This window comes from Manacus vitellinus, unplaced genomic scaffold (assembly GCF_001715985.3).
Source record: "Manacus vitellinus isolate BGI_N305 unplaced genomic scaffold, ASM171598v3 scaffold_108_pilon, whole genome shotgun sequence".
Taxonomy (NCBI): domain Eukaryota; kingdom Metazoa; phylum Chordata; class Aves; order Passeriformes; family Pipridae; genus Manacus; species Manacus vitellinus.
In genome coordinates, this window is record NW_021938835.1 from 562021 (window position 1) to 589019 (window position 26999).

Here is a 26999-nt window from a genome sequence, read left to right on the forward strand (position 1 = left end):
GCACCAAGGCTGACAGAGCTCAAGAAATGTTTGGACAACGCTCTCAGGCGCAGGGTGTGACTCTTGTGGATGGTGCTGTGCGGGGCTAAGAGTTGGACTCGATGACCTTGTGGGTCCCTTCCAACTCAGCATATTTTGTGATTCTGTGAAATTATTAGGATCCTTATCACAAGGCTTATCAATATGCTTTGATGCCAATGACCACAGCATCCTTTGATTGTACTTCTTCAGACCACTAATAACCAAAGAAATTTGAAAACGTTAAATTCCAAGTTGCCCGTTGTCTCCTAGGCTATACTCACATCCAAAATCTCCTGGGAAACAAGCATGAAAAACAACTTTTGGCTGTAATTTATGTTTTTTCACTTATGTGGGTTTTTTTGTTGTTGTTGTTGTTGTTTTACAGGAAAATGCTCTGAACATACCTGCTTTTAATAGGCTTTTTGCTGAACCTCCTGTTGTCTCTCAAAAGTAAAAAGAAATGACAGATGGTGAGCCACACAGTGTAAACTATCCATAGTTTTATTTTTAGTTTTCAGTGAGTGTTTTCAGGATCCCAGTTCCATACATGGAGTTCTGCATTTCCAGCCTCACAGAAGGGTTTTCACAGACAAAAAAAATTCCTTTCAACAGCATATTTACTATTTGCTTTATTGCTATTTAGCAGTGCATTTGGTCCTACCTATTCAATCCTAGAAATAAAGTGTTATATTCCATTGTAAGTGTTTTCAGGACATTGCTATATTCAATCCTAACATGTCAAATGTGTGTAAGCCCCTTTTAAAACCTAGGCCAGTTTCACCTCTGGCATAGGGACAGCTTTACTGAGCTCACATTGCTCACTTACAGCAGAAACAAACTTTGCCCTTAAAATTTGAAAGTAATCTGTTATCATTTAACATTCTTAAAATACCTCTCATGCTCAGAGACCTCCTTGAGCAAATATGTGCAGGCAGCCAGTGAATTGTGGCCATCTCTGGGGCAGAAGCAACAACCAGATGGAAAAAGAGCATCCTGGATAATGAGAGTAGAATGGGGAGGTGGGGGTTTCCCAAAGTATTCTGAACCTCTTCTTTCACCTTGTGGCCTGGAAATTTTCACTGGTGATGCAAAAAGAGGGAGAAAAGGCAACTGCAGATTCTGGGTGCATGGAGTCAGCCAAATCACCCCCCTCACTATCAAGGAGGGAAATCCCTGAGCCTGCAGTGAGGACGATGAGCTGAATTCTTTAAAGCTGAGTGTTCATAACCAAGGCTTATTTCAGTGTGATCTCTCCTATAATTACTTCTGCATCTATGCTCCCCTTGCCCTCTCCTTCTTCCTTCCCCTTCTATAATCTAAATTTTCCAGCTACAGCTCCAAAGCCTGGTTGTGATTGAGGAAAGGGCACAAGCTCTTTTGTGCAGGCGACAGCAGCGACAGTGCCCATGCAACCTGATGGCTTTGTGATTGCCCCCAGCTCCCTGTCCCTTCTCACTTGTCCCTTCCCCCTCTCCCAAATATTTCTCCAGCCCTGTCTCATTGGTGCACTACTCTCCCTTGCCTTTTTTGGGCTGCCACCCTGTCAATCTAATGCAATAAGGCCGGGGGCAGGTGCAAACCCCTCGCTACGGCTCCTCTTACAGACCAATCCTCGTCCCAAAATACCTGAGAGCCAATGGAGTGGGAAAACCCGGGACCCCGAGGAGAGGGCAAAGCTGCTGGATTGCCTGGGGGAGGGGGCATCCATTTAGGACCCGGGTTAGCCCAGGAGCTGCTGAATTCCTCTTGGGATCGTGGAGACTTGTGGATAGCAGGCTCTGCTGATTCACTTCCATCACTGCCAACATGGTGATCAAAGTATTTGTGGCCACATCTTCGGGGTCTACAGCGGTAGGTGACTCCTTTAACATCCTCTTACTGCTGGGATCAGGGTGGGGAATTAGCCCAGAAGGTGCCAGGACAGAGCTTGCATTTGAGAAAAAAAAAACACTGGAATTCTTAACAGTAATAAACCTTATTTTTATTGTACACTGGCCACCTTAGTCTTGAAAGCTACTCGAGATGTAGAGAATTCCTGGTAGTGCAGTCTGGCTTGCGTGAGAGCTTTTGCCACAGTTATGACATTTACATCTAAATTATCTATTATTTAATAGATTTACTATGTTTGGAAAAGTATATGAAGTATATATTCACTGAAGAAGGACAAAGTGGATATTGTATTTGCACAGAAGTGAAGGCAGATTGTCTGCAGTAGAAAATAATGTATTTGTTTTTAAAAGAGGCTTTAGGACACTTCTCCTGCAAAAGGGGAACTCTGGCTGAGAAAGAGCCTGGAGCTGAATAAAGTTATGCAGAAAAACTTCTTCCCCACTCCCCTCCCTTTCCCTAGGTTTGGGGAGTTTTTTTGGTTTGTTTGGTAGTTTGTCTTTTGGGTTTTTTTCTGGAGTGTGTGTCTCTTGAAACATTATACTGATGATTTTTAGCATTGAGATCTCCTACTGTAGCTGTCAGCAGAGTGTATCAGCTGAAGGGAAGGGCATGTGAATAGTGGGGAGGTTGGAAGTCCGTGGGAGGTGGGAACCGGGAAAGGACTGTTTCCTTTTATATCCAGTTCCCAGATGAGCTCAGATTTCAGTTTTCCTCTGGCACTCACTCACTGCCAGTGACATGGCTAAACAAACTGGCTGGTGCTTGCCCAGAGCTGGAACTACATCTCTATCTCCCTGACACCAGCTCCATTTCTTCAAGAAGCTTCCAGAGTGGAAAAGCTCCAAAAAACACCCCCTGTTCATGGGATCATCATCTCTAGAAAATGAACCAGGGGTCATTCACCAAAATTCCAGTTGGAATACCGCTGAGGAGGTTTGCAGTTCTCCCACTAAGCCTGACACTCCAAATTTACTACTGGCATTTAGCATTCCTTCTTTTTATAATGAAATTTAAGGAAAAAAAAACCAACAAACAAAACAAGAAAAGAAGAGGAGGTTGGAAACTTCAGGTTTGGTAATTTGGAATAATTCACTTGCTGCTCAAGGAGCTTTATAAGTCGCCCCACGCTGTGCATGGACAGTATTTTTGCCCCTGTTCGACCTGTTTTGGTCTCCTTTGGAGACTCCAGGAGAAGAGTATGGAATCTTCCCATGGCAACGTGCCTCTGTATTTCCTCCTTTCTGGTGTGCTGGGGGTGTGTGGAGCCGTAGCAATCTCAGAAGGCAGTATGTGTTCCCATTACTGGTTCAGAATTGCAATGCCAAGTGTTCAGCTGGAGCAGTTTTCCACATTTACTGATGAACATGGATGGGAGGGATCCTTTCAATGAACCTTTAACGAGTTTTAGTCTACGTCAAATAAAATTCACTCATGCAAGGAGTCAGCCTAAAATTCAATGTGTCACTAAAATCCTATTAAAATTAAATTTTGTATCAGCCTTGTACAGCTTTTCCCGAGAAGAATTAATTTAATCCCTAAAGAGTTTAAATTGGAAGTTTAAACTGTCCTAGGAGCACTGGTGATCTCTTCAAAGTGCCTGATCTCCATTAGATGTGTGGTGTTGATTTTGAATTTCAAATAGGATGGGTCCAGCTTCCTCTGACACGTGTAAATCAGATCATTGGTAAAGAATGAAAAATGTTTCTATTCCATGTACTACACGGTCATACTACTCAGTGTTCCTTGTTTAAATGTTAATAAATGCTTTGTAAAAGTGACTGCAGTGAACCCAGTGACATTGTGGTGCTCTGGATCAGATGCTTGAATGATCTAATTCACCTCAGCTCTAGAGCTAATCTGCATTTTCCCCATCGAGGATTCAGCAATTTATTTTAAATATCTTCAGTTTTATTATCTTTCTCCTCCAAACTTAGCCGATATCGAACTATTCATTATGTGGAGAGCTTATTTATAGCTCTGAAAAGCACTAAATGCTTGGCTTGGAGCATGTAGTAAAAAAAAATAAAATAATTTTGTTGCTAGTTACAGAGGTGTTTAGGAATTGAGAATATCCTGCAAGGTTTTAAATCATGGGAGAAAGAGGGTTCAGGTCTTCCAAAGTCTCTCTTGCTGCTGCTCATGGTTGGGACACCTCTAAAATCCTTTATTCCCAGTGATTTTGGTGATATTTTATGAACTTTCCCCCCCTCCAAATCTCCATCAAAAGCACTGTGGGCAGGAGGTGAGGGGGGATTCTGCCCCTCTGCCCCCTCAGGTGAGAACCCCCCTGCAGAGCTGCTCCAGCCCTGGGGAACAGCCCAGCAAGGACATGGAGCTGCTGGAGAGAGGCCAGAGCAGGAACCAAGAGGATCAGAAGGATGGAGCAGCTCTGCTGGGGGGAAAGGCTGGGAGAGCTGGGATTGTTCAACCTGGAGAGGAACAGCTTTGGGGTGACCTGATTGTGGCCTTCCAGGACCTGAAGGAGCCGACAAAAATATGGAGAGAGACTATTTGCAAGGGCCTGGAGTGACAGGACAAGGGGGAATGGCTTCAAACTGCTCCTCTTGCTATAAATTGTTGACTATTTCCTTCTGCCATGGGCAGCTGATCAACAGGAATGCACTGGATTGTGAGGATATAGATGATAATATTTCATTATGCATCAGGTGAACACAATATTATCTGTAGAATTTCACAGAGTTATGGAATGGTTTGGGTTGGAAGGGACCTTAAAGCTCATCTCGTTCCAACCCCTGCCATAGGCAGGGACACCTTCTACTAGCCCAGGTTGCTCAGAGCCTCCTCTAACCTGGCCTTGGACACTTCCAGGGATGGGACATCCACAATTCCTCTGGTCAACTCTCACCCTCTAGCTAGAAACGATCTAAAACAGTGTTTTATTATTTTAATGGACTGGCAGCCAGTGATGGTGGAACTTAAGCTTTGCTGAAAGTGAAAATGGCATTGATGAAAGAATATCCTGCTCACCACCACTTTCCAAGTAATCTATGCCCAAGCAATTTGAATTCTTCCCATGCCATCAGACACAAGTGAGGACACAAACAAGTTCCTGCGATCTCATCCGCTCTGGGAAAATCTCTGCTTGTCCTCTGGGTTGTTACATCCTCCATTCCCCCCTCAGTACTGACTGCTGGAGACATTCTTTTGGTTGCCCAGTGCTTTGGGCCACCCCCAGCAAAGGTTTGCTTTGTACTTTTACACTTAGTGTGTGTCCCATGTCTTTGCTCTGACTAAACCCTGGCAATGGGGAGCCTTAAGCCACAGCACAGCTTCTGCTTGCTTTATTGTTATTGTCATAATAAGAAACATCTTGCCTTTCCCTTATGCAGCATAATTCCATGTAATTTAGTGTTTTACCTCAGCATTAATTCTTTACACAGCCCTTGCCTGATTTTTGCTTTCAGACCTGGTGCTGCCTGACCCTCCTGAAGAAGAATTGCTATGCCTGTTTTAAAAGTTATATCTACAGCCATAAGCAGGGGAGCACAGAATCTATAGCTCTGTTTCCCTTATCTCCTCAGAGGCACTATCCATGTGCAGCTATTCCAGGAGCAGTATCCACTGCAGTGCCTGTGTCCAAGGGGACAAGCTGACACTGGAATTGCAGCTGACAGCACTTGAGTTCACTGCCTGTCAGAGCATGTGATGAAAATCCTGCTACTGGCTTGTACAGATTTTATTAACCATTTATACAAATATTATTCTCCCACTTCCTCCAAAAAATCCTTTCTACCACCTGAACATGTTCTGCACATAAATGCTAAGTAGCCATTAATAAAATTATCTCTGTTTGAAAAGTTAAAATAAGAATGTAAATAAACACCTTTGTGCTCTGTCAGCTCTATGGGTTTTGACTATTTTGGATTAGTGGTTCCATTCAAAGTGATGTGCTTTTTTCAGTTCACCATAAATCTCTATTGTTGTCATAAAAATGTACACCATTTTATTCTTGTTATTTGTTACAAGCAAGCATAGATACTTTTTTTATTTACACAGGAAAGCTTGACCCTGAGATTAGCTCAGTTGGTTAAAACATGGTGATAACACCAGGGTTGTGGGATCAACCCCCATATGGGCCATTTATTTAAGAGCTGGACTCAGTGATCCTTGTGGGTTCTTTCCAACTCAAATAATCTGGGAAATTTTATTCTTATTCATGCAAATAAATTCTTCCAGGAGAACAGGCTATCACTCTGCTTCAGCTCTTCTCTTTTATTAGATTATAGAAATACATAATCCATGATTCATTTCTCATTTCATTTCCTGTCTCGGACTGATTTACACCAGCCTGGTGTCATTTAAACTCAGGTGTTCAGATGTCTGATGTGTGGAAGACATGGTTTCAAATCACAAGATGGCTCATATGTCAGAATTACCATGATGCATCATTCTGGCTAAGTCAGATGGCAAGTTCTTCAAGTGTTGCTCAGGAGTAGCATTCCTTTATTAGGGAATTATACTGAGTATTACATCTTCGGAGTAAAGGGATGGGATACAGGCTTGATGCCTGCATTCTAGGTCTGTACAGAACTATTCAAAGGGAATAAGGGCCAGGAAGGATTTTTAGGTGTCACAGAAACTATGTCTAATATGTTTTAATTGTATCTAACATGTTATTCCTGGTCCAACTTCAATGTCATTCTGTAATGTGGGAAATATTGAAGCACAGGAGTTGAGCTGTACTGGATTTTCTTGAGCTTTCACTCACATTTGTATGTTATATATCAATAATGGCCATAAACTAAAACACAAGTTCCATCTCAACATGAGGAAAAACTTCTTTCCATGGGGGGTGAAGAGCACTGGAACAGCTGCCCAGGGAGGGCGTGGAGTATCCCTCTCTGGAGACATTCCAAACCCACCTGGACACGTTCCTGTGTCACCTGCTCCAGGTGACCCTGCCTTGGCAGGAGGATTGGACTGGATGATCTCCAGAGGTCCCTTCCAACCCTGATGGTTCCATGGTTCTGATTCTGTGATATTTAATTATCCCTCAGCTTTAAAGAACAGGGATGGAGAGAAACGTGGCTCATGGAGAGCTAAATGTTGAATGTAATTAGCAGGAAAAAGGAGGCTCTTACATGTTGAGGAGAATGTGTACCTTCTCAGACCTGTGCTGACTTCAGGCACAGTACACCACACTCATGGGTCTGGGAGCAGAGTGGGAGGCTTCCTGCTGAGCCTTATTCCCTAGATGGAGGTATCAGTGCTTCCAGGGAGGAAAGGAAGGAGCTGGGGGTGTGTGTATGGGGGGGATGGCAGGGCTCTGGGTGCTGAAAAGTGTGAGGGCTGCTGGAGTGGTGGATCCAGCTTCAAGAACTTCTAACTTTCACAAAGAATTTCTTCACTGAAAGGGTGGTCAGGCCATGGACAGGGTTGCCCAGGGAGGTGGTGGAGTCCCCATTCCTGGAGGTGTCCAAGGAACGACTGGACATGTCAGTGCTCCAGCCTAGCTGACAAAGTGGTGATTGGCCAAAGGTTGGACTTGGCCTTGGAGTCTTTCCCAACCTAAATGATCCTGGGATTCTGTAAACTTGACATACTCGCGTGAGCTCTTCTTGTAACAACAATTTTCTTTTTAAAGAAGGAATTCCATTTTTCCTCTTTCCTCCCCAGATAAAAAAGAAGCAGCAAGAAGTCGTGGGCTTTTTGGAGGCCAACAAGATTGACTTTCAGCAGATGGACATAGCAGGGGATGAGGACAACAGGAAATGGATGAGAGAGAATGTCCCAGGTGAAAAAAAGCCTCAAAATGGAATTCCCCTCCCTCCACAGATCTTCAATGAGGAGAGATACTGTGGGGTAAGAAACTGTTTGGATGCTTAAATACCTTCAGAGAGCTATTTTCCATAGGAAGTGACTCTTTTCCATTAGTAGGAAGTGTCAAGCAAATCCTTAAGACAATTTGAGACTCACTGTGAAAGAACAATCCTTAAGAAGCACTTTTTAAGCACAGAAAAGCAAAAAAAAAACCCCAAAAGATTATTTATTTTCAAGAGCAGAGTACACATGGAGGGAAAATGTTAAGTTAATTTTGCATGGGAAGTGCTAATATTTTGTTTGTTTGACACAGACTCATCTGGGCTGTCAAGTAGACATCTGAGGCACCAGAGGCTGTGACCAGGAATCTTTCTTTTCCATTATATCATGCAAATAAATAGGAATGATTTTATGCTGGAATAGTTTCAGTATGTGGTTTGAATTGTTGAAATTATATTGCTTATTCAATTAACATCCACCTCTTCATAACAGACTCATCAGATACTTTTGTATTTTCATATGTGCTTGTAACAGCTTCTTTCTCTTGAGACAGTTTGTTCATATCACAGATATATAGGACTGTACCAGCCTGAATATTAGGACTCTGAATCAAAGGAGATAATCTGAGGACTTGTTTTCCTCATAGTCTGGGTGGAAATACAAAGTCTGGAAAGTGCTGTGATATGATCACTGGAATGAACCTGCAAAGCACCCTGAAATGCAGCTCACATAGTGAGCCCAGTTTTAAGTTACTGCACAAATCCATTGTGAACTACTGCAAGGTTGTACTGGGAGAGCAGGGATTTACATGCCACTAAGTTTTCAGAATTAATTTAGGTGCTCCCAGAGCAAAAGTTGGTAGTACAAATGTTGGAGTGCAGTTTTTTCCCCCATTTTCTCACAGGATTCTTAAAAGAGAAGTTGGGGTGTTGGAGTTCCTGTGCATTTCAGCACTCAGTCTGCACCAATGAAAAGTATAATTTGATATATCTTACTCTGGGGTTTGTGGCAGCCAATGCTGCAATAAATATTTCTGGTGTTCCCTGGAGAGTTTATACAGGGAATTAAAGAGTAATTGCCTTATAAAGTGCTGCAGCTGGTCAGCCTTGCCAGTAAATAGTAAATACAAAGTTTTTATTCCTTGTCTGAAGCTATTTCAGGAAGCCAAATAATCTACATCTTGAAATAAACTTAAGTGAAGAAACAGTCTTTTTGCAAAGACACTTCCAAGGGGGAAGGAACCGCAGCTACTGATTTAAAAAACTAAATCAAAATTACAATTAGCCTAGAACTCTCCAGAATTCTAATGTGCCCAGCTCCCAAAGCTCATAGCTAATGATCCCAGTGGGTGCATAACAGAGACCGATTCATGGCATCATTATTTCCAAATAGATGAGGTAATGAGAGCCACATCAGCTCATGAGCCTGTCCCTGTTGCCCAGGGGAAGGTGCCTCAGGGGAGCTGCACCGTGAGTGTGACGTGGGATGGTGTGGCTGGTGGAGAATTTGTAAATTTGTATTTGTAAATGGGAATCATGTCCTCTGTTAATCTTCATTTTGCTGTGCTTGACATGTCAAACTCTTCCCATTTCTTTTTTTTTTTGGATAGGATATTTTCTCTTTCATTTTCTCAGCTTTCTCTTCCTGCTGATTTTTTCTTTCTTCATTCCCAGGTAGGACTCTTTTTGTAGGTCAAATCTGATACATTTCATTTTTGCTCATTCTTCTTTCTGAGCTCACTCTTTCCCTCCTTCACCCTGAGAAAAAGAAATGTGGAGAGAGACATGACAACCTTCAAATATTATTGGTGTGAATTCAGCATTGGCCCTGCTTCGAGCAGGAGGTTGGACTAGATGATCTCCCGAGGTTTATTCCCACATGAATTATCCCATGCTTCCAGGATTTTGTAAAATATCTCCTGCTCCACTCCCACTAGAGGTGGGACAAGATGTATGAGGGAAAAATGCAGCAAAGAAAGTTGAAGTCAGACGTCAGAAAATAAGCAGTTTTCAGGGGATTGACTAATTATCTCATTAAAGGTCTTTACCAATGGATCAGGGAAACACCTGCCAGGAACAGTGTAGTGATTCTTGCCTCGGAGAAATGGTCCTTTGGGACCTTCTCCAATGTCCTCTCCTGCACTTCAGTGACATTTTGGGAGTGGTGGTGGTGAGGACAGAGGGGAGACTGGGGACAGGTGAGGAGTCTTTTTCATACTGGAATAGAGTGACATAATGAGCAAGAGAATGCAGTCCTGCTGCTAACCTGCTTTTCTGCTGATATTTTTATGGATGTTCTGGAAGACCACTTCCCAACTCGTTCTGTAAAATGGGGGTTTCCTAGGGATGCATTTTCATGAAGGTACATCGACTAGGAGCAGCTTTTCCTTGAGGTCAGAGAAGCTTAAGACTGTCTTATAAATAACTCAAATCTTATTTTTTCTCTCAGATTTTTGCTATTGCCACTTGAAGAAATAGATTACAAATGGATTCATTTTGTATGCCCAGCTACAGCACCAATGTCAAGAATCCATCCTAATCCATCAGTGTTGGCAAATATGTCCTTATTTGATCTTTTTCTTAAGCTGCTTCTTTGCTCATGACTAGACAGAGTCTGCATCTGTGTCACTTGCTAAATATATTGAGCACTCTGTTGCTCTTGTCTTTGCTTTTGCTTAACAAAAAAACTCCAGAAAAGTAGGAAAGAAATGGAATGTGCACTTCTACTTCTATTTGTGAGCTGAAATCTCGACTATTCTCTGTAAACTGAAAACTGTAGTAAAAAGTTCCCATGTACATACTTTAAAAAAAAATCTCTGGATTATTAGACTTTTATTTGATGCTGCAGTGTGCACCTGTAGCCCAGAAATCCAACTGGGCTGCATCCAAAGCACTGTGGGCAGCAGGGCAGGGGGGATTCTGTCCCTCTGTCCCCACAGGTGAGACCCCACCTGCAGAGCTGCTCCAGCCCTGGGGAACAGCACAGCAAGGACATGGAGCTGCTGGAGAGAGTCCAGAGGAGGCACCAAGAGGATCCCAGGGTTGGAGCAGCTCTGCTGGGAGGAAAGGCTGGGAGAGCTGGGATTGTTCAGCCTGGAGAGGAGAAGCTTTGGGGTGACCTGATTGTGGCCTTGCAGGACCTGAAGGAGCCGACAAGAAAGATGGAGAAGAGACTATTTCCAAGGGCCTGGAGTGACAGCACAAGAGGGAACGGCTTCAAACTGAAAGAGTAGGTTTAGTTAGATATCAGGAAAAAAAATCTTCCCTGGTGAGGCCCTGGCACAGGTTGCCCAGAGAAGCTGTGGCTGCCCCTGGATCCGTGCAAGTGTCCAAGGCCAGGTTGGACGGGGCTTGGAGCAACCTGGGATAGTGGAAGGTGGCCCTGCCCATGGCAGGGGTTGGAACTGGATGATCTTTAAAGCTGTCCTGCTCTGACAGCAGGCTGGACTACAGCCCTCCAGAGGTCCCTGTATTTCCATATGTTTGGCTGTAGCAGTTACATGAACGATAGGATCACAGATTGTTTTGGGTTGGAAGGGACCTTAATGTCAGCTGGTGTTGCCTGGGGCTTTGACCACCACAATTCAAAAAGACTCCAAGGGTGGATTTTCCATGCCCTCTCTGTGCTCTCTGACCTGCTGTCCTACCAGGCACGTGGGGAAGAACTTTCCACTGATGTCCACTTGACAAATGACACCACTACCCTCCTCCTAGACCCTTTATTCCTTCTCATACAGATATATTATTGTTTACCTATATTAATAAATAATATTGCTAATATTATTTATTAACAAATTGTTACTGCTCATTTTTCCTACTGCCTGCCTTGGCAATGTTTGCTTTGGTCAGCATTAGGAGAGCAAGAGTGCAAACATGCAATAGAAAAACTATTCCATGATCACTGTAATCATGCCTTTATCCCTTACCTAACACATAACAGCTTCCTCCTCAGTGTGAGGAAATATGTGACCTTCCATTTACTACGAGATGCCACATTTCCTTGGGGATGTCATTGCACATTCCCTGCTGCCAAAGAACATCTGATATGATAGGAGATGTATCCCCTTCTGATAAGGAGTTGTCTGGTCATTCACACCTCTTGCTTTAGCCCTCAGCTCTGGTTATCTCCAAGGCTGAGTGTTTCTGGTGATTTTTAATACACTTGCCATCTGCTGCTTTTCCTCAAAATGATGTATAAAATATCAAGTCCACTTCGTGGCCTTTCCTTATTATTGTCTTCTCCTGTCTCCCAGCTCTTGACATGTCATGCCATAGTTTGCTCAGGCTGCTTTAGGAGTTTTTGGTGTGTGGATGACACAAGTCTCCTGTGTTTTCATGGCCATGTCAAATTCCAGCCCTTGGAATCTGCAGAAAATCCTCATATTCTTGTTTACTGCGTTACTCCTGAGTTCATGGGTGAAGCTGCAGACCCTGCCTGGGTTAGGTGAGAAGGAGAATCCCACAGCAAGAGGAAAGCAGCAAACAGATCCTTTGAGCAGTGGGTGGCCTGGGGCAGCAGCAGCTTTTCTGCCTGCTCAGGACAAAATGTGCTCCAGGGCTTCTCCCAGCCAGGCAGTTCCCACTGCCTGTGACTGTGTGAAAGCCAATCTGTCCCCCAGACAAATGGGTGAAATGGGCTGTCGTTTATCATGCCTCTTAAGCTCTTCCAAAAGGGACTGAAATGTCACTGAGTCCAGTCTTGTTGACATTAAGGTGACTGCTAAACCCTCCACTCCAGCTTTTCCCTGGGATTACTCTTGGCCAGCAATTTATTCTCTGGAAACACTGAAAGGGTGCAATAAAACAACTGGGGTCTAACCCAGCTTTACAAACAAGTCTCAAGGATGACTCAGCACCTTATTATTTACAGGCTTCTATTTCTGGAGTTGTTTGGGATTAAAGGAAGGATGATAACATGCTCAAGGCAGTAGTGCAGGACTCAGCAGATGGGTTCAGTCCCCTGTCCTAGACCTGGTGTGATTGTGGGCCACAGTTTCTGCTGAGACCTTAAGCACACATTGATTTTCACCTGTGTAAGATGTGAGTCCTGAGCTTTCCAGTAACAAAACAGTGACAGCAGAGCTTCCTTAATTGATAGGTGAAAACAGTAAATGCCCTACAAGTTCTAGAGGCAGGACAGGAGGCCTCCCTCCCATCTTCCCAGTTATATTAGCACTGAAAACAAGCATTTAACATAAGGATTTATCTGTTCACGTGTGGACAAGACATTTTGGTTGACAGAAACATGTCAGAGGGAACAGCACAGCCCTCTGCTAAATTGGTCTGAAAAATATCTGCATTTTCTAATAAGGGTGCCTTGCTTTAAAATAAAGTTTCATTTCACCCATGCTATCATGTTGAGTGTTGTCTTTTATTTGAGGGCCTGTTTTGTGATCTTACTCACAGCAAGTTTCATTCTAACAGTGAAGTGGGAATAGTTTTGCCTCGGAGTGCACAGCTGAGGCACATTAAAACGAGACACTTAATTTTATCTGATTCTGACATCCATGGGATATAATTAAAGTGTAAGTCTCTGGAGAGATTTGCCCATTTATTAATTTTATTGCCTATATGAAACTCCCTTTATCTGTGTTTTCTTCCTGGGGCTTAGATAATGCAGGCAGAAGTACAAATTCATGGTCGTTCTCATCAATATAAGATTTACCTGGGTTGGTCTCTTCCTCCTGTGCTTTTTATTTGATTTTTTGATGCCAAATCTCTTATTTGTTTGTCTTTTTTTTTTTTTTTAGGATTTTGAATCCTTTTTCTCTGCAAAGGAAGAAAATATTATTTATTCATTCCTGGGCCTTGCTCCTCCTCCAGGCACCAAGGTATGCACTGCTGTCCTTCCATGGGCATCATTTATTTGATTTTAATAAAAGATGAACATAGGCAGTGACTCAGCATGTCACAAGCAATACTTTAGATTCTGGTGCAGCAAAGTGTTGTCAGGGGGGAAAAAAAAGTGACTGGTTCAGTAAATACTAGAAAATCCTTCTTTCTTCCCTTCTTTCACTGCAGGCTTGTTACCATGGCTCCAGCTGATGGTTTTGTTGTTGTTGACACAAAGCAGTATTTTATCATGTTCAGCTTTTAAATGATGCAGAATTTCCTGATGCAATTTCTAGGCTGTTTTACAAGAAACCTTCCCTTCCCCCTGAGGGCACCAAACAGGGTTTGTCCTGTCCCCCAACAGCAGGGCTGTGGGCTGAGGAGATAAAGGCTCACCCAGGACTTCACCAAGTCTCTCTGGCAAATCTACCCATGGTTCTCCATCCACTGCACTTTCACAATGTTCTAATATATTTCTGGCAAAAGAAAAACCTGTTATCTTGGGGGTTTTTTTCCCCACATTTTTTTCACTGTGTTCTTTTTAGCCATCAGTGTGTTTTCTTTTTATCAGTCTTCTTCTAATGAGAAGTTTCATAACAGAGAGCACTATAGCTCCCTTCTCCCGAGATCATGTTAGATGATAATAAAATATCGCCACCTTTTGTGGGTGATTCAACAAAAGAAATGAATCAGGAGAGTGAGGAGAGAACTCTGCTGTGTTGTGGTGACCTGGCTGAGGAGCTGCCTTGGAGCAGGAGATCTGCCTTCTGGCCCAGCTCTGCTGTCAACTGTGCAGTGAAACACCATTGTAAATGTCCCTGTTTATCCTCTGCTGTAAAAGCAGAGAGGAAAAGGAACCTTTGCTGAGTGCTTTGAGAGCTACAGCTGAAAAGGCACCCAGGGGAGAGCCCCGGTTGTTATAAATGTCTCTGACACTGAGTCCCTGTGTGATAAGGAGAGTCATTTAAACTTTCTGCTTTAGCTGTGCCATCTCCTAACCAGGGAAATAAAAATGACTCGCCTACCTCACAAGGGTCTTGTGAGAATTCATTTAATTAACATCCACAAAGCCATGAAAGGCTTAAAGGACTGCAGGTACTCCATATTATAACCATTATAAAAGATATGTGGGAAATCAATGAGATAAAGAAAATTGCATTTCCCCATCTTCCCACTTCATAGATTATCTGCTCCTTCATGCAAGGCTCAGTTAGATACCATGTCTACGAAGCAAAGTAATAATTTTTTAGAATTCATTCCTTCCCAGCTGACAGCAGAGGTTTCTACGTCGTGACAACCTTGTAAATGCTGAAAATAATATGTTTGGTACATTCTGCTGGGCAGATTCCTGCTAGTGCAAGTGTGGTTTACACTGATTAACTGCTCCTTGGTGGTGGCTCCAGCCCAGAAAGTGGAAATAAGTGGGAGTGTTTGTAAAAAGTCCATGTAAAAAGTAGAATTTCTACTGTCTCCCTTTTAGAATCTGTCCCTGTTTGAGAGAGACACAGGCAAGTGTTTCAGCATTTCTTGCAGAGGTGTTTCTCAGCACCTCTGCATGAGGGGTTGGCTGTGCTTTGTCACACAAATAACCTTCCCCCTCGCTCAGCTGTCACCTCAACTTAGCACAAGCACAATGGATGGCTCGTGACAGTGACTTCCAGCAGCAGAAATCTGGGATAATAAGTCAGGTGTGGAAGGGATGGTGATGATGACACATGTGACAGAGTTTCCTTCTAATCCCTTCTTAAATAATAGTACATTTTTTTTGTCTGGAATGTGGTGATACTTTATAAAAGAAGCAAACTGTAAAGCATGAAATCACCACAGGTCGGTAAACATTTGCTTTCTAGGCATTTTTACTAGGGATTAATCTTTATAAGATTAATATGAATGTTTTATACTCTTCTCTTGAAACATTCTATTTCTTTTTCCATCCATCCTCTGTCTCATACTGCACCAGTAGTAGAGAAGCTCTTTAATGACCTCGATGCTGTTTCACAGCACAGTCCTACAGGATCCTGATCCAGGACTGTTTTGAGCCTATTTCCTAAAAGAACCAGATGAGCCTTTTGTGGCTCCCTAACAAATCACAACTTCCCAACAAAACACTTGTAGTGAAATTCTCTGCCAATTAATTGCCACTGCTCAGTGCAAAATGCACATTTCACTCCTGCAGATCCTCATCCTGCAGCCCCGACTCCTCCCTGGGTTGTGTGGCTACAACTGGGCACCAGATCCACTTGTTTACACTGAACAGTCACTGCCCAGTGTTGGAGCTGGGATGGTGCCACAGCTCCATGTGCAAGTTGATCCACACTTACAGAGTGACTCTGGTATGTCTGGGACACGTCAGGCTTGTCACCAAGGTGCACATTGACTCTGGGACACACATAAAGAAGCTCTGAATACACACAGATGTAAAGGAGATCCTTCTCACACCAGCAGCAAACACAAAGTAGCCTTTCAATGTCATTATTTAAGTATTCTCTTACTTATAAAAATCTGTAATTGTTTCAGTAGGAAACAATTATTTATTCCTTTATTCCTGACTGAAAGGTCACTCAAATCAGTGATAGATTGCTGAAGGATCCCATTGAATCTTGGGTTAGTGACACGAACAGTGCTGTCCCAATACAAGAGGTGTGTACATTTGAACTATAATCAGTGTAGTTTGGGGGTTTGGGGTCAGGTGTGTCAGCCTCAGCTGCTCTCAAAGTTGGGGACATTTCTTTTTAAAGCCAGTGCCACTTTTATGCTTAGTCTGAGACAGCAAATGCTGAGCAAATATATTTAAATTGTATTTAAATATATTAAAGCTTTAATCTTGGTATTCTTGATCTTAATATCCAGAATCTTGATATCCCAGAATCCATAGATACTTGAGCTTAAGTCTGTTAGTGGAAGGAGGCTTCTCCTAAGTTTGCTTTGAATTACAAATTTACAGTGTGTGTAAATGCCCTGCCAGCCAGTCTTTATAAATGGTACTTCCTTTCAAATTAGTTTAAAATCAAATTCTGTGTTTCTATGGAGAGTCAGTGTAACGATGACATTCCCAATGTCAGAGTTCTCCATGGAATTAACAAGAACTCTGGACGTGTGTGTGTGTTCTGGCTGACAACAGGCTGCTCTGGAGTTAAATTCTTTCAGCTACAACTCTTTTTTTGCCTTACGAGCTGAGTAAATATGTGATTCATCTGAGGTAGATTTACACAATAGGTTTGTTTTAATTAGAATGCCTTCGTTGGTCTTCATGTGCTTTATGTATCTGCCAAAACAAATTTAGCATATGGATTTTAAAATGTTAATATTCATGCTGAAAAAAAATATTTAACTTATTTCAAGACCAGGCTCTGAGCAACCTGGTTTAGTGGAAGGTGTCCCTCCCCATGGCAGGGAAGTTGGAACTGGATGATCTTTAAGGTCCCTTCCCACCCAAACCATTCTGTGATTCTATGAATTTAGTTTTCATTAACACCATCCTTTTCATTTTGGGAACTTCTGCCAAGAAAGTATCTCTAAGAAGTTATCATTTGCTTAAAAAAATAATGTATTAACATAATGTTGCACAAGAGAATTTCAATATATGTTTATGTTACTACATATTTTAATCTTCAAATATTTTGTTGGTCGATTGGGGGAAAAGTAAAAGGTACATTAAGCCAAACAAATGCCTCTGGAGATCTTTTTTTAATAACAATGCCACCAGCATCAAGTGCAGTGAGCCCACAGTTTTATGAGGACTTGAAATGAGACAATATTGCCAGAAAAAGAAATTATCTTTTCTCCTTCCTCCTTCCTGCAGCTCCTCCTGCTCACTCCCAGCTGCTCATCCCTCTTCCTGAGCATCCCCCATGTGCTGGCAAAAACATTCCTGCAGCTGTGTAACAGAGTGTGAAAATGGTGTGGGATAGAAATGTTTGGCTTTTTAAAGCTTTAATCTTGATCAGGCTCCTGCTCCAGTTGGAGAGGAAGGGGAATTTAGGAGCCTTTGTGCCCACTCTCTTCTCACTTGCAAGTTCCTCACTTGTAAAACTTATTTTCCATAATTCAGGAGACAACTGCCAAGAGAGCACCAAACCTTACAGACAATGAAGTTTCAGGAAAAAAAGATCCATTCCTAACCTCTTTTCTGTCATTTTTGTCCCGGTCCAGCAGAGCTTGTCAGCAGGAGGACGTGTCTGATGTCCCACACCACGTCATGGGACAGAGATCCCTAGGCCAGCACTCACCCCAGCCTGCTCTGGGGGTAAAAACTGGAGAGCTGTGCCCATGCCATGGTTCTGTAGGATAAAAACACTGGCTGAGGAAATCATCTGTGATGGGGACACTGGGGGAGGACTTGTGAAGCTTAAAGGACAGGGGATCATTACTGGAGGCTTTTCTTTAACAAATGAAACTGTGGAAAAGCAGCAAAACTCAAATGGAACCCGGGGATGAGTTGTAAGGGCTTGGTCACAGGGATGAGGAAGGAGCCAGTCCCCTATCAGGGATGTGCTGCTCTGCCCATAGGGGGTAGGATTCAGGGTGACACAGGACAAGACCTTCCCTGAACCCAGTTCTCTGTTGCTGGAGGAAACCACAGCAGACAACACCTCTCAGAAGGGGCCAAATTCCCTTTTAATGAGTTGGGTCCTTTGCCTCGGCTTCTTTGCTATAAACCCCTTCCAAAATCTCACACCGATGCTGATTACAATTTTTCTTTAAAGCCAATTTGTACCCGTTTTTCATCTACCTCAGAGCTCTTCCTTATCCTATCCCTCCCTGATGTTTACTCTGATCTATTTTGGGATATATCATATCCCCTCCCAGCATCTCTTTCAATAGATTAAAGTAATGAAGCTTTTTTTGTCACCCTTTCATAGGACAGGCCCTGCCCTCCCTCAGATGTTCCTGTAGCCCCCTCTGCACCTGTTCCAGTCTGAGCTTCTCCTTCTTGAGCCTGAGTGACTGGGATGGTAAAGAGAGATCTGGAGGACACATCTGCCAATCACATCACATTTATTACCTCTTTCACTGTCACACTCATGGCTCAGTCATTCTGTGCTTATTTAAATACATCCATCTTCTCCTTCCTTGATGATCACTGACCAACAGGCTCCCAAAGTGCAACAGAAAAACCTGTTTCTAATCTCTGCTCCAGAACTGCTTGTCCCAAGCAACATGACTTTGCTCTCCCTGCTGTTGCATTTCATCTTGTTTCTGCTGTTCCACTCAAGGCCATGCAGGCCTCCTTTTATCTGACACAGTGTGTGAGCCAGGGTGACCTTTCTCAGCCTCCTGGCTGAAAGTACAGCAGGACGTCAAATAAAGAGCCTTCTAGGAGGTGCTTGGTCACAGTGCTGGAATAAATAGACTTGACTGACTGCTGTAGGAACAGTTTCCTGATGTTTTTCAGCAAGAAAGTTGAGATTATATATTAAATCCTCTATTACTTCTGTTTTTCTGTAGCTTCTTGATGACCCTTAATTGGAATTCATGCTGGTGAAAAAGCATTTTTTCCTTGAAGCCTGAATGTGCCATCAGGGTGAACATCTATTCTACTAAATTTTCCACAGAAAAGTTAGAGAATCTGCTGTGCTGAGAAGGGCTTGAATTCCTGTTTTCCCTACACAATTCATGCTTTCCCTGCACTAACCCCAACAGATCCACATGCCAGCAAGTGTTCCTTCCACAAAAGGGTTGGATTTTCATTTGAGTGCTGAAACAAAATTAAAAAAACACATGCCCCAAAAGTCAAGAATTTGATAGAAATGAATTGCTGATTATGAGCTCTGAAGGTAACAATGACTTCTCCTCTGCTGCCAGGAGACTGAAAAGTCTGATACCAAGGAGGAAAAGTCAGATGCCGTGGAAGAGAAGTCTGAGGCCATGGAAAAATCTGAGGCCACAGAGGAAAAATCTGAGGCCGTGGAGGAAACTGAGACCCACACAGAAGATAGGGCAGATGAAGGGGCTCCTGAAGAGGCTCAGTCTGATCAGGCACCATCAGAAGATCAACAGGTAATTTTTCCCTTCTCTTTGTGGAATGAGGGTTTCCTGTGCTAAGCACAGGAAACATAAGCCCACAGGTCCTCTCAGTGTGCCCAAAGGTGGGAAGATTGATTGCAGAGAGGTCCTGCTTGTCTTCTGGATGCATTTTCTCTGATATCAGGATGCTATGAAACCTAGATTAATGACTTCACAGCCTCCTTTTGCCACCATAAGCTTGCTTTTTTTTTTGATGGCCATTTGGAACCAGACCCTAGTTATGGAGAATAATTTAGGACTCGACATCTGAGTCCTGCCTGGGTGGAAGAAAAAATTGCCAGCATCTGCAGTGCTCATAAATCTCCTTGTTAATGTTTGTTGCAGATCTGACAGTGGCTTCTCCAGGCCGTGGAGAATCCCCTGGGCACTGGAGAAACAGAGAGCAGTGTTTTCCTTTCTGTGGGGTTATGGTCTGACATTGCAGCCACATGGGCACATCTCAAAGTGCAGGGCAGCTTGGCATTTAAGGGTGGGTTTATTCTGGCATTTAGGGCTGGGTTTCTTTTGGCATTTAGGGCTGGGTTTATTTTGATGTTGCAGTGTGAGGTGACTCTTCCCAAGGAGTCAGGCCTGTTGCAGCATCAAGCCCTCACACTTCTCAGTTTCTTTTGTGGTTTGGAGATGAGACAAATGCATCATCTCTTTCATTAAAGACCAAAATAAATGGAGTTTGGTTCTTTTTTGTTTTCATCCAGCTGCAATGTTTTTCCAGAGGAAACACCTCTCTGTAAGCCTTTCCTCATTACCCTTAGTAAAAATGACTGATCCAGTCACTGTTGGGCTGGAAAAGCCCCTTTTCACATCCTCCTGCCAGCCTCAGGAACTGGGAAGTCCCATTATAATTTCAAAATGGTGATGAGGAGATACAGCCCTCAGTGGGAACCAACATCCCTCCTTAAATTATACCCGAGCCCTTTTTACGTCTCAGTGAATTCCAGCTGACACGCAAACGCCACCAAATTCCTTTTCCCTTGGTTCTCAAGGGAAGCCCAGCACAAAACTGCAGTTCATCCCTGGCTGGGTTGGGTTTCTTGCCCTTCTGGCTGCCAGTGTGCTCTGATGTTTTTCAAATGAGAGCAGAATGCTGGAACATGTCTGCAAATGTGTCAAGCAGCTGCGTGCAGTGACATCATGCAGCAGCACTCCTGCACAACCAGCACCTTGCTCCACTTCTCAGGGAATGGGTTGGAGCTGGAAGTGGGAAAATAGGTTCTCCTTCAGTTTTCCAGGGAGGGGAGAGAGCACAAAAAGCATTTTTCACCCTGTTCCACCACCCACTTCTCATGTCACCCAGGACAAATCCTTTCAGCAATGTGGCATCTGCCCGCCTTGCTATAGTTCATTCCAATTATCACTTCTGTTGGGATGGCATGATTCATTCTGTAGGAATTCTGGTATCCTCATTCACTCCAGACAGCACACAGAGGGCAAGTTTAGATGAGAAGAACAACTCTGAGGCAGCTACAGTGAGATGAATTCCACCTTTTGTCTCTTCATCTTGTTTTATGCCTATAAAAGAAAGTTAGAATAAGTTTCTTACCTGATTAGGGTTTTATGAAGGTAAATACACTGAAAGACTGCCAGGTTGCCATTGGAGTATCTTCACTGGGTGTTAAATCCTAAAGGACATATGTGGTATCGAAAAATGGAAAGATGGCAGTTTGTGTGTCTGAATTAATCTGCCAGTGGGAATTTAGTCTTGGCATTTTGGCCCTTTTTAGCACCAGTTTCAAACCATCTCAAAAATGATTCCTTCAGGCTGGGTGTAACCAAGCCAGCTTTTCTCCAGTGACTTCCCAGGAGAAATACCAGTGCTGTGGAAAAATTCTAGGAGGGTCCTGGTGAGGTAAAGTTACCTCAGGCTTTGAGCACAAGACAGATCACAAAATGAACTGGGACTGTCTCAGTTGTTGGGTTCCATGGAGGTTCCCAGGTTCCAGGAGGCTCCTCCAGTGCCTGGGTAGCAGGAATGGCAGGTGATGGTCCGTGTGGATACGTGTGGAGGCTGCAGCTCTCTCTGACTCTTCTGCTGCCCTTGTTGGGACGTGCAGGAGTCCAGAAGCTCCAGCTTTTTGCCTCAGGCTGGTGTGACCCTGAGGGAACCAGTGAGAGACCCCAACCCTCTGAAAAACAAAACTCTGAAGGCAGCAGCTGCCTCCTGAGAGGGGCAGCAATAAGGGCACAGTGCAACAGGTTGTGCTTGATGGAACTCGCACGAGACTCCTCAGGCTCCAGCAGCTCCAGCCCCTCATCCACACAAAAAGTCTGGGAAGCCCAGAGTTCTGAAACAGATCCAGCAGTGACAGGAACAGCTCTCAGCATGGGCCACCGAGACACAACTGCACTCAAATTTCTTTAGATTGTGAAACTTTTCTTCACCTTAAACCTGTTGCTGAACATTCCTTCCCTAATCACTTCATCAAGCTCAGCCTTAACTCCCTTCTAATCTCCTTTTTTCATTCCTGATCCCCATTCTCTGGAGGAGAACTTTAGGAGCCATTTTGTTTGGATGTAGTATTCCTTTTCCTTGCTTTGTTTATCCCTTTGTCTTTGAGTTTTTCGAGGAAAAGACCATGAGCTCCTCTGCACACAGAGCAGCAAGGGCTCTGCTGGTCACTAAATGTGCTGGCAATAATTTTTCTATATTTTTACTGTCTGATTTTCACTGCAGATTTTACCCTGGAGCTTAGAATATTTCTTGAGAGGTGCCCCAGTTAAATCAGTTTGCAGCGCAGATTAGGCTCCCTTCAGGGCAGAATTATTTTAGAATCATGTTAAAAATCATACTAGAATGCAAGTCTGTATCCTGCCTCAGCAATTCCCCAGGCCATATATAAACCTTGGCACTGCACCTCCCTCCATTATCTCAACTCATTCTATGAAAACTCGGATCAACCACTGATTTTTTTGCCCCTTCTCTTTGGGATTTTGGGTAAGATCAGCTCTTTTCCTTAACAACCAGCTTAGGGTCTGACATTAAGTTCTATTCACTGTACATTTATATATTTTTCTCTTTTATCTCTCTCATCACTTCTGCTCAATGCACAGCCTAAACCCAGCTTGTATTTTTCCTTATTCCCCAGCCAAGGCATCTGTTCCAGCCTACAACACTTAACAGAAGCACAAACCAGATTCTGAGTGATGAAAACTAACATAGATAAGACTCTCTACAATTCTGATTTAACTTGCATTTTGCAGACCAGCTGATAGCCAAAAAAACCCACAAAAACTCCACCTGAACAAGCAAACAAAACCTCAGCTCCGAGGCTTTGCTTGTCAATGAAGCAGGTTTGATTGAAACAACTGAGAAAAATGGAGCTCAATTTAATGATTTCATAGCCCTTTTCCTGCATAAAAGCTTAGTTTAAACGTGCTGTGTGAGTTAATCTGGAGGACATTGTCTCAAAATGAATCCACTGAATGCCACATAATTTTCCTAAATTCAGTGTTTGATTTCTGCTGTGTTTTTTCCTGTATGACCTCTGCTATTCTGTCTTTGATTTGTCTTAACATTTTCTTTTTTATCTCTCATGTAGGAAAACAAGGAAGAACATGCAGTAACAGGGGTAAGTGTTCTTGGACATTTTGTTTTCCTCTTTTGTTTGTGTGCACTTAATTCCTTTTCAGTCCCATTGCTTCACTCAGACGTTGGTAAATCCTTATTCATGAAACTAAATATCAACCACACTCTGCTAGAGATAATTATTGGTCATATCAGTGCCTTATTGTCTGGGAAAAAAGATAGGCCTTTAATCATTAAAAAACTGTAAATGGAAGAAAAATTGTCTTTCAGAATCTTCAACAAAGTTTGCCAAGGACTCCCAAGGCAACTCTACTTTTGGCAATCAATGACACCAAACTGATTACATTTGCAGTGTTGGGAGTGGGAAAGGTTCATTCTGACAATTTAGGCAGCTCTGCCTGTAAAGGAGATATTTTCCTCACCCAGGTGCAAATCCTTATGCACTTTTCTGCTTTGCCCAGCACTGCAAGTTTAGGCCTGGAATGTTGTACAGGGTTCCCAGGAAAACTAAATATTACTTCAGGCTGTTTTCCACTACAGACCTGCAGTTATTAAGAGGACACATCCACACCTTCCCACTTCCAAAAGGCAGTCCATGCCTATATCTCTGTATCTATGTCACAGCTGTGCCTTGTGCCCCTGGCAGCTGAAATGGAATCCCCAAAACACAGAATCACCAAGGTTGGAAAAGACCTTCAAGCTCACCCAGTGCCACCCTCACCCAGCACCACCACAATCACCCCTAATCCATGGCCCCAAGGGACACATCCAGATACCTCTGGAAAACTTCCAGGTGAAGTGACTCCACCACCTCCCTGGGACACTTATTGCAAGTTCTGACCACTCCTGCAGGGAAAAATTGTTTCTAATCTCTCATCTGACCCTGCCCTGGTGCAGTTTGAGGCCATTCCCTCTCCTCCTTTCCCTTGGACATGGCAGCAGATCCCGACCCCCCCTCCCTGCCCCCTCCTGTCAGGGAGTTGGGGAGAGCAATGAGGTCCCCCCTGAGCCTCCTCTTCTCCAGATAAACCCCCCCAGCTCCCTCAGCTGCTCCTCATAAGATGAGTTTTCTAGACCCTAAAGCTCCTGTGCCCATGGGCAAAGCGTGAGGGCTGCTGGTGAGGGCCATCAAGGTGGTTTGTTTGCACCTTGGCACCACAAAATAATGCTTCAAGCAAGAACAATGCCCTTTCTTTTCCTAGAAAAACTAACTGACTTGAATTTTGAACAGAAGTTGGGGATATCTGAAAGATATTGCTTGTCCTGTTCCAAAGAGTGCTCATGAAAGGGACCTTTCCGGGGGGAAAATGCCAAAAGAAATTATATTCCTTTGGCACAAGAACTTCTAATCCAGCTGACCTGTGTTGGTGTTCATGTTAACTTTCTGGTTTTGCAGGGATAATCACTTAATGCAGTGATTTTCCCTGAAAAATTATTTAAACCAGGAATCTGATTCCAACAGGTCCATTCTGAGCACATGTTTAAGCAGGATTTTACTTCAGAGACTCAGATGTGACTCTTATTAAGACAGGAGGTGTCTGAGGGGAAAACCAAAGGTCTGAGCTGCTCATTTAAGACCTGCAGTCCTGACTGAAAACTAATTATATATTGTTTGATAGGTTGATTATGCCAGGACGGAATTCACATCACTTTTGCAGCTTAGAGATGACATTTTGATATAAAGCTTATTTATCCACATGGGAGTGCCTTTGGACAAGACTTTGCTGGAAGAGAAGGAGCAGAGGAGCCTGCAAAGCAATTTTCAGTTGTTTTTCAGAATAGAACAACACTCCAAAGCTTCATTTTCTCTTGAAAGAGAATAAGCACAGGTCGTTGTCTGTGTTGCACAAATTCAAGCTTTCAGATAACTGTTCATTTGGCTGACTGAAGCAAAGGGCTGTTGTCTTCAAATTGTGCCATTTCTTCCACATAAAATAGAGAAATAAGTTTTGCAATAAACCTAAGGCTGCATTATCTGGTTCTGAATGATTTTTAGATTATTCAGGAGTCCAGTTCCTGTGCCATGAATCTTGTTTACTGGTCCAAGAAAGCATGTCATTAAAAATACTAAACTTTTTGTCATATTCACACGTATTTCACATTCTCATTTTGTCCTTGAGCTTTGATTTGCAACTCACCCATGTGCTGTGTTCTAACCTCCTTGAAAAGAGAGTTCTTATATTCCTATTAACTCCACAGATTAAAACCCTGGAATGTGGAGATTAAATGCCCTGTACATTAAAAGCTCTATACATTAATTCCATTTTTTAATCTCAAAGAATATTGCATTTACTAGAAACAGAACAGTTGCAGAAGCAGAGCTCTGCATTTCAAGACTGTTTATTTTTAATTTCAATTCCTCTATGGTAACTACAACTATTTTCTCTAAAAAAGGAAGAAGAAAAGCAGGAAGAGGGAGAAGGAAATGAAGAGGTGGAGGAGCAAGAAGAGTCTTAGTACAGCTCCCTGTGACACATTATTTCTTGAACAGGTTTTCAGGTAACTATTAAGAAATTGAGCTTCTAAATATTTGTAAAGTAACATAAAATTGATAAAGAGGTCAGTATTAAGTACCCAAATAATCCAAAAGTATACTTAACTCTTAGACTCATTGCAGCTTCTCTTCCATCTGGAATAAGAATTCCTCTCTCTCCTCCCTTACTCAGCTTCTGATTTCACTGAAACTTTTAGGAGCTTCATGTCTCAAATGAAGCCTTCTCTCAAATTAGTTGAACTGTTAAAAAGAAAATTACCAGCTCAGGGAGAGAAGCCTGACCAGAAATATGACATAATATAATTTTTTTCTTGTTGTCTTCGAAACTAGACCAAGTTTAATTCCAAACAGGAAGTGCCTCTACAGGGGTGTGAGTGTCCAGCATTGCCCAAGTTCTCTCCAGTTCTGTGGTTTCAATCTTTATTTTTAGGTTTTCTTCTTCATCCTGCTGACTCTTCTCCACTGAAATACAGATCAGGCAATCAGTTATTGGGAAAAAGCCATAAGCCTACAAGAGAGTTGAAATTGCCAGCAGGTTTTCCCTTGGGTGGTGGGACCTCCTCCCTGTCACAGACACAAAGTGCAAAATGCTCTTTCTAGAGCTGGGGGGATCCATGGAATCATGGAACAGTTTGGGTTGGAAGAGACCTTAAAGATTGTCTCATTCCAACCCCCCTGCCACAGACAGAGACATCTTCCACTAGACCAGGCTTCTCCAAGCCCCATCCAACCTGACCTGGACTAGATTCCCAGCTAATTCCGACCTTGCCAAGGGTTTCACCAACCAGATGCTGGTGGGGCCTCAACAGGACAGAAACCCCATCACTTCTTTCACACTACCTCTCCTATATCTGAGTTCCTCTGTTGCATGGGAATTAATTCATCTCAATATTTCCAGTGTTCAGACACGTAAAATCACAGAAGGATTGCTGACTTCTAACCTAATTTTCCTTATTTTTGTTCAGGAAGCATCAGCTGGAGCAACCCCGCCAAAGAAACTAAAATCCTTCCCTCAAGCAAACCACCACTACCTTTTGTGCCTGTAGACTTCTGAACCTATAAATACATAGCAGAACACACCACTGTGTCCTCCCTGTGCCCTTTATATATATATTTGGTATTCCAGTTGCTTGTTAAAATGGATCTTATGTCCGATGGATCATATTTCAGTCAATTGTTATATGTTGGAACAGTGTTGTCCGTGTCACATTTTAAGCTCCTCAGGGCAGGAACCACGTCTTTCTCCATGTTTATGCACTGCCAAACACTTTACTGCCACTCAGCATGGGGATGTCTTCAGAGAAAGAGAAATTCAGCACTGAAAACTGCAGAGAGGCACAAGCCATGTGAGTCACTTCTCCCTCCGCTGGCACGTGAAAATGATTGAGATTTCCATTGTGCAGCCGGATAAATAAATGTGTTTTCTGTCATA

General features: G+C 43.0%; 1 protein-coding gene across 2 annotated transcripts; it reads left to right on the plus strand.

The window, feature by feature from the left end:
- Positions 1-418: 418 nt before the first annotated feature.
- Positions 419-26999, plus strand: LOC103767573 (SH3 domain-binding glutamic acid-rich-like protein). Of its 2 annotated transcripts, none has more exons than XM_029964433.1 (7): positions 419-491; positions 7549-7734; positions 13442-13522; positions 19329-19523; positions 23087-23116; positions 25468-25572; positions 26533-26999. In XM_029964433.1, the coding sequence occupies exons 1-6, from the start codon at positions 489-491 to the stop codon at positions 25528-25530; spliced, it is 558 nt and encodes a 185-aa protein (XP_029820293.1). In that variant the 5' UTR covers positions 419-488; the 3' UTR covers positions 25531-25572; positions 26533-26999. The 2 variants fall into 2 exon arrangements, with proteins under 2 accessions (XP_029820293.1, XP_029820290.1); XM_029964430.1 differs by lacking the exon at positions 419-491 and adding an exon at positions 1697-1872.

Excerpts from the sequence above, each read along its gene's own strand:
- LOC103767573 (XM_029964430.1), top strand. The coding sequence starts at position 1,828 with ATGGTGATCAAAGTATTTGTGGCCACATCTTCGGGGTCTACAGCG. Across the intron at positions 7,735-13,441 it reads ATGAGGAGAGATACTGTGGG|GATTTTGAATCCTTTTTCTC; the intron begins GTAAGAAACTGT and ends TTTTTTTTTTAG. Across the intron at positions 19,524-23,086 it reads CACCATCAGAAGATCAACAG|GAAAACAAGGAAGAACATGC; the intron begins GTAATTTTTCCC and ends TCTCTCATGTAG.